This window comes from Pseudonaja textilis, chromosome 10 (assembly GCF_049901715.1).
Source record: "Pseudonaja textilis isolate UNSWEBS1 chromosome 10, rPseTex1.2, whole genome shotgun sequence".
In the NCBI taxonomy this organism is placed as follows: domain Eukaryota; kingdom Metazoa; phylum Chordata; class Lepidosauria; order Squamata; family Elapidae; genus Pseudonaja; species Pseudonaja textilis.
This window is the reverse complement of record NC_141999.1, coordinates 23248420-23256036: the sequence shown is the minus strand read 5'-3', so window position 1 is coordinate 23256036 and position 7617 is coordinate 23248420. Positions and strand designations below refer to the sequence as shown.

The 7617-nt window shown below is 48.1% G+C and overlaps 1 protein-coding gene across 1 annotated transcript in view; it reads right to left on the bottom strand.

Moving 5' to 3' along the window:
• SLC8A2 (solute carrier family 8 member A2) overlaps positions 1-7617 on the bottom strand; it is a 54620-nt gene that overhangs the window by 26121 nt on the left and 20882 nt on the right. The window contains exon 2 of the mRNA XM_026715411.2: positions 4278-6111. Within this exon, the coding sequence (XP_026571196.2) occupies positions 4278-6082 (1805 nt within the window). The 5' untranslated portion in view covers positions 6083-6111. The remainder of the gene's footprint in view (positions 1-4277; positions 6112-7617) is intronic.

The window sequence follows — 7617 nt, the reverse complement described above, 5'->3', positions numbered from 1 at the left end:
AGGGCGGGAAGGAGGAAGGAAGGGAGGAAGAGAGGGAGGGAGGGAGGAAAGAAGGAAGGGAAAGGGGAAAAGAGGGGGAGGAAGGAAGGAAGGAAGGAAGGAAGGAAGAGAGGGAGGGAGGGAGGAGAGAAAAGAGGGAGCAAGGAATGAATGGAAGGAGGGAGGAAAGAAAGAAGGAGAGAAAAGAGGGAGGGAGGGAGGAAGAAGGGAGGAAGGAAGGAAGAGAGGGAGGGAGGGAGGAGGGAGGGAGGAAGGAAAGAAGGAAGGAAAAAGGGAAAGAGGGAGAGGAAGGAAGAAAGGAAGGAAGAAGAAGGAAAAGGGGGAGTGGGGAAGGAAGGAAAAGAGGAGGGAGGAAGGGAGGAAGGAAGAGAGGGAGGGAGGGAGGAGGAAGGAGGAAGGAAAAGAGGGAAAAGGGAGGGAGGGAGGAAGGAAGAGAGGGAGGGAGGGAGGAAACAAGGAAGGAAGAAAGAAGAGAAAAGAGAAAAAGAAAAGGAAGGAAGGAAGGAAAAAGAGAAAAGAGAAGGAAAGCGGGAGAGAGGGAGGGAGGAAAAAGAGAAAAGGGAGGGAGCAAAGAGGGTAGGAGGGAGGAAGGGAGGAAGGAAGGAAGGAACTGAGAAACTTCTCCTCCCCACAAGCCCCCCGCCCTTCCCTTCTAGCACTGATGACATTCCCTAGTTGGGTCACGAAACGTCTGCCAGAAAATCACCAAGTTCAGAGAGCCCAAGGAGTCCAAATATATATATATATTTTCATTTTGAAACCTCTAGGTAGCACTGAAGATCCCTGGGCCTGTGAGTTCGATCCTAGGTCAGAGGCTAATCTTTGGAATAGACTCTCCTGCTCGAGCAGGGGGTTGGGCTAGATGACCTCCGGGGTCCCTTCCAACTCTGTTATTCTCTGTTCTCTCTCCTCCCCCTCCTCCTCCTGATGATAGTCTCTCCAGTCCAGCTTAGGAACCCAGGGGGGATAATTGCTTCCTTTATCCTTAGGCTTACAGGAGATTAAGCGCTACTCCTTTGCCTGATGACTTGGTTTGGGGGAGGGAGGGAGGGGAGGGGAGGGAGGGAGGGGAGGGAAAGGTGGATGAGCAGAAGAAGAGAATCGGCAGAAGGGGAGGGGTTGACCTTGCTGGGGAAGGAGCAGGAGGCACCGCTGGCATATTAACAGCACACCAGTGATGGGGAGCCACAACTTCTGGATTAAGTTCCTCGTGGAAAGAGGTAGTTTGTGAGTGAAGTTTCAACCCAGATGGTATTTTTTTTAAAAATGGCCTGCCATCCATTGGCTTTGGAGGCAGAATAATTTTAAATTCCCTTCCTTCCAGGGGTGGGTTTCTACCCGTTCGCACCTATTCGCTAGAACCGCTTGTTAACATTCTAAGCAGTTTGGAGAACCGGTTGTTAGAAGAAATTACTGGTCTAATCCTGTAAGGAAGGCAGGAAGGAAACATTCTGGTATTGCTTACAGAAACTGACTCTCCGTTAACCCTTATTACATTCTTGGCAGGACTAGACTTCCTGTCTCAGGAACTTCTCTTTTTCCCTCCTTTGCTGGTACTTTGCTTGACTGGAGTGACCATTCAAAGTTACAATGGCCCTGAAAAAAGTGACTTACGACCATTTTTCACACTTACGACTATTGCAGCATCCCCACAGTCACGAGAGGCCAGGCGAGGAGAGGCGTGCCTCGATGTGAGGGATGTTGAGTTGGCCACACCCAGCCGATAACATGGCCGCCAAGCCACGCCCACCCAGTCACATGACCGCCGAGCCACACCCGCTAACTAAGCCACACCCACAGAACCGGCTGTTTAAAAATTTGAATCCCACCCCTGCTTCTTCCTTCCCCCCCTCCCTTTATTCTGCACCCCTTTTCGGAAGGAATATATCTATTTGTTTGCTTCTGGATTAGATCTTTAGCCTGCTTCCCCGGCCTAAAGAAGATCTAATAGAAGAAGAAAAAGCCCCTTTGGGTTCACAAGGCTCTGAGAAGGTCTAAGGCAGGGGACTTCTATGACTTGTGGACTTCAACTCCCAGAATTCCTGAGTCAGCCATGTTGGTGTCAACTCATCAAATATTTCTATGGTCTTTTTTAGAGTTGCCAACAGAAATGGGGGAGGGGGGAGCAGTGCAGCAGCTTGCAAACCGAAAGTGCATTCCGTAAATGTTTTCAAAGATTGTAACTAGGTGACTGAATTTTCTGCAAAATTCTAACTGGAGAGCATGATCCTAGAGAGGATTGATTGATGGATACTGTGTAGATAGATGATTGATTGATAGATATAGATACCATAGAGATGATTAATTGATTGAAGATAGATAGATAGATAGATAGATAGATAGATAGATAGATAGATAGATATAGATATATCATATCACTATCTCACTATCTATCTATCTATCCATCTATCTATATCAGTCAATCATCTATCTACAGTATCTATCAATCAATCATCTCTCTCTCTCTCTCTCTCTTTCTCTATCTATATTCAATCAATTAATCATCTCTATGGTATCTATATCTATCAATTAATCATCAATCTACAGAATCAATCAATCATCTATCTAGAGTATCCATGAATCAATCATATCTTTCTCTCTATCCTATTTATCTCTCTATCTCTCTATCTCTCTATCTCTCTATCTATCTATCTATCTATCTATCTATCTATCTATCTATCTATCTATCTATCTATCTATCTATCACTTGTGGTGCTAAGTTGAGGACTTCCTATAAATCTAACATCCCCATTTCCATTTCCCCAAAATATCGACATCTGTTAGGCAGGGCAAGTGCTCATCTTTCCGGAACCCTGTTTAAAACTCTGGAACTTGGATTCGATTCCTCTGGAAAACGTTTGCAAAGGTCATCTCACCGGAAGCCGCCCCCTTCTCTCCCCTCTCGTCTCCTGCCATCATCACCCTCCTCCTCGGAGGACCGAGGTCGGCTATTTCAGTTTTCAATCCCGGCCTGAAAAGCGAGTGATGGACCCGGAAGAAGGACGGGGTCTCACTTTCTCCACTCAGCTTCTTTGGCTCGGCTCCCAGCCTTTCAAAACGTACCAACCCCCATTTTTGGGGGTGGGGGACATCATCCCAGAGAAGGAAGGGGAGGGAGAGAAAGCAACCCCCCCCCCCCAGCGATTGCTTTAAATTACAGAGCGCCAGATTGGAGGGAAGCTTTGCAACCCAAAGTTCTTCACCCGGGATAATGAATTTAAATTGTAGCTTTATTCTCCTTTGCTTATTTTTTTCTAATAAAATAGTCTTTAGAAAAATGAAAAAAGAGCATTGTGCAAGGATGGAGATAAAGTTTAGGATGGATCTGGAAAGAGGTTGTTTTGATTTAAAAAAAAAACACTGAATTTTTGAATGCTTACATGATCTACCACTGGCTTAATCTCTCTCTCTCTCTCTCTCTCTCTCTCTCTCTCTTCTTTTAAAAATAGAAGAAAGAAACATAAAAGAGAATCTTTGGAGGTCAGTATTGAACTGTGGGATCCTTGGTGGTTTTCTTAGAGACGTTTCATTACCCAGCTAAATAACATCTTCAGTGCCAGAAGGGAGTGGGGTTTGTGGAAAGGAGGAGGAGGAGGTGGTGGCGGGGAAGGATGACTGTGATTTTGGACCAACTACCAGGAGACGGTGAATTGTAGTCCTGCCTTAGACGTGAAAGCTGGCTGGGGGGACAGGGAATTCTAGTCCTATGGAAGTCCTATGGATGGGGAATTCTAGTTCCATGGAATTTGTAGCCAGGAAAAGCAACTGGGTGACTTTGAGCCAGATCCTTTCTCTCAGCCCAAACCACCTCACAGGGTGGTTGTGCAGAAAATAGATGGCGGAAGAAATATTAAATATGTTCACCATTTGAGTCATTTATAAAAAAAATAATAAAGGTGGTGTGTGTGTGTGTGTGTGTGTGTGTGTGTGTATAAACAAACAAACAAATAAAAGAGTTGGAAGACATCCTTGAACCATCTCCCTGTGCTCCGGATTAAACTATCTCCCCCAGGTGGACATTAGGGGATCCAACTCAACTCAACTCAACACAACTCAACTCAACACAACTCAACACAACTCAACTCAACTCAACACAATTCAACACAGCACAACTCAACACAATACAATTCAGCTCAACTCAACTCATTCCCCTAGTAACCACCTGCTTCTGTTCTCAGGAATATCATTTCAAACATTCAATTCAGGCTATCTACTTTCTGTCCTCGGCTCAGTATCATGACTGACCTCCGCACACACGGGCCCCTCTGTTTACTTACATAGTTTCATCGTCCTTGAATTCTAGTTCCCCACAGGAGTCCTCATAGTCTACACCCCCTCCTTGAGCCGTTCCCTCCACCGTCTGGTAGGGGACCATCACAGTTCCTCGGGCCCCCGAGCTCCGGGTGACCTTGACCTCCAGGGTCCCTTGGCATTCGCTGACCCTTAACAGTTTGTCCTGGAAAGCAAAAATGCCAGCATGGTCATCATCCAGAATAGTCACAGTGGCCACCAGCGGGGCCACCAGGCGTCCCTTAGGGTGCTCAGCAGAGTCCGACTCAAACATGCCTTCCGCGTCGCCCACCCGCAGGTTGAGAAGCCGGACGAAAAAATGTTCATCTTCTTCAAAGATGTCATCATCAATGATGCCGATCTTCAACTCCTTCTGGGTCTCGCCGGGTTTGAAGATCAGGGTGCCCTCGCTATACTCGTAATCTGAACCTGCTTTGGCTGAACCATCCTCGGTCTTGTAGTCTACGTAGAACGTGTTGTAGGTGTCTCCACCTTGCTGGCAAGTCACGGTCAACGTGACCGAGCCGCAGTTCTCCAAGCAGTGGTACATGAATGGCTCAAAGAAGATCTTGCTGTAGTTCTCTTCCACCTCGGCTTCTGAAGGCACGTCCAGAAGGTTGGTGGACTTCTTGGAGAATTCCGTGACATGTTTCTTGAGGATGTTGCCTGCCCCGGTCATCATACGTGTCGCCTGGATGCGGTAGAAAGCCCGACTCTTCTGTTGATGCAGTAGAGCGTAGTAGTTGGCAATCTCCACCAGCTGCTCCAGTTCTTTGTCGGGGTGCTTCTGCTTGAGGTCTTTGAGGATCTGGATAACCTCTTTGCGACTCTCGTCCAACTCTTTCTCCTCCTGGGTGACGACGGGAAGGGGAGCCACGGACGCCGCACTGCCATCTACATAGACATTCTCTCGGTGGTCATTGGCCACAAATCCTCCGTCCATCTCGATGCCTTTGGGGAACTCCCCCTCCGTTCCAATTATGATCCCACTGCGTGGGTCTGCCCTATATCTCTTGTAGACATACTTGTAGAACAAGAGACGTTTGTCAGCTATCCAGGCGAAGACAACGCACACTGGGAAGAAGACCAGGGTCAACAGGGCCTCCCAGACTTGGACGATCCCTGGTGAGAAGACAGCCAAGATCAGGTACAACCAGATGTAGGCGAAGATGCTCCAGGAAGCGGTGACAAAGAAGACCCTCAAGTGCTTGATCTTGCGGCTCTCGCCGTTGGGGATGACGTAGACGCAGACGGCGATGACCACAAACATGTTGAAGGCTGCGCTGCCCACAATTGTGCCAGGACCCAGTTCCCCTGCCTGGAAGTTATGGCCACAGACCTCGATGACGGACAGAAGGATTTCAGGAGCTGAGGAACCCAAAGCCATGAGGGTGAGGTTGGAGACAGTCTCGTTCCAGATCCTCACGGTGCCAATGCTGGTCTCCCCGTTGGCTTTGGTGATGGTGATCTCCTTCTCTTTGGATGTGATGACTTCGATGGAGGCCATGAAGCGGTCCGCAATGATGGAGACCCCCAGGAACATGTACATCATGGCCACAAAGTAGACAATGGCCCGGGCAGCCTTGTCTCCAAAGGAAGGGTTGTCCGGCTGCCAAACCGGGAGGAGCACTCCGGGTTGACATTGAGTATAGCCTTCGCAGGTGCCATTCACTTCCGGGTCAAGTTCGTTGGCACCAACCCAGGAGACATTCCCAGCACAAAAGACCCCGGCGACCAAGATTTTGGTAAGAAAGGAAGAGGAGACCCTCAGCGGCCACCACGGAAGATGCATCCTTCTTGAGTTGTTGAGGGCCACAGGATCTGGGAGAGAAGAGAAGAAGAAGGAAGACACATTAGCATTGTTGGGAGATGCCCTCCAGGGTTAAGGCACCAGACTAGAAAGAAGGAGACGTGAGTTCTAGTTCTGTCTTAGCCATGAAAGTCAAGTTTGGGCCAATCACCAAGAGATTGGGAGTCCTAGTCCTGCCTTAGGTAGGAAACCTAGCTGGGCGACTTTGGGCCAATCACAGGGAGACTGGGAGTTCTAGTCCCGCCTTAGACATGAACGCTAGTTGCGTGACTTTCGGCCAATCATCAGGAGACTGGGAGATCTAGTTCTACCTTAGGCAGGAAACCTAGCTTCAGGGTGACTTTGGGCCAATCATCAAAAGATGGTGAGTTCGAGTCCCCCCTTAGGCATGAAAGCCAGTTGGGTGTCTTTGGACCACTCCTTCCCTCTCATTCCAATGCATCTCACAGGGCTGTTGTTGTGGGGGAAATAGGAAGAGGCAGTTACGTTGAATATGTTCTCTGCTTTGATAAGACCACACTTGAAATATTGCATTCAGTTGTGGTCACCTCGATACAAAAATATGACGCCGAGACTCTAGAAATAGTGCAGAGAAGACCAACCAAGATGGAGGTAACCCTTATGATGAATGGTTACAGGAACTAGGTGTGCCTAGTCTAGTTTAGTCTAAGTCTAACAAAGAGAAGAACTAGGAGTGACATCATAGCGGTGTTCCAATATTTGCCACGGAGAAGAAGGAGTCAAGCTATTCTCCAAAGCCCCTGAGGGCAGGACAAGAAACAATGGATGGAAACTCACCAAGGAGAGAAGCAAGCTAGAATTAAGGAGAAACTTCCTAACAGGGAGGAAAATTAACCAGTGGAACGACTTGCCACCAGAAGTTGTGGGTGCTTCATCACTGGAGGCTTGTAAGAAGAGACTGGACAGTCACTGGTCTGGAATGGTAGAGGGTTTCCTGCCTGAGCAGGGGGTTGGACTAGAAGACCTCCAAGCTCCCTTCCACCACTCTCATTCTACACTCCGAGTTCAAATCCTGTCCTAGCGACATTTTGTGCACCTCTTTAGGTGACCTCAGTGTTTACTCCGCTATCCGGCAAGTAAACAAATGAGTCATTTGCCCACTCAGATAACAAGTTAGCAAGGGAAGGGGGAAGATTATTTTTTTTTAAAAAAAAATCTGCTTTTAAAACAATTCCTGGAGGAACACAATATTTAAAGAGGTATAGCAGTAAATAGTGGTAAGTAGGGAGGGAAGAGAGAGACTGACAGACAGACAGAGACAGAGACAGAGAGAGGGAAAGACAGAGAGAGAGGGAAGAGAAAGGGGAAGGCAGAGAGAGGAAGAGAGAGGAAGAGAGAGAGAGGAAGACAGAGAGAGGGAGGGGAAGACAGAGAGAGGGTGGGGAAGACAGAGAGAGACAGAGAGAGAGAGGAGAGAGAGGGGAAAAGAGAGAGAGAGGAAGAGAGAGAGAGAGGAAGACAGAGCGGGAGGAGACAGAGACAGAGAGAGGAAGAGA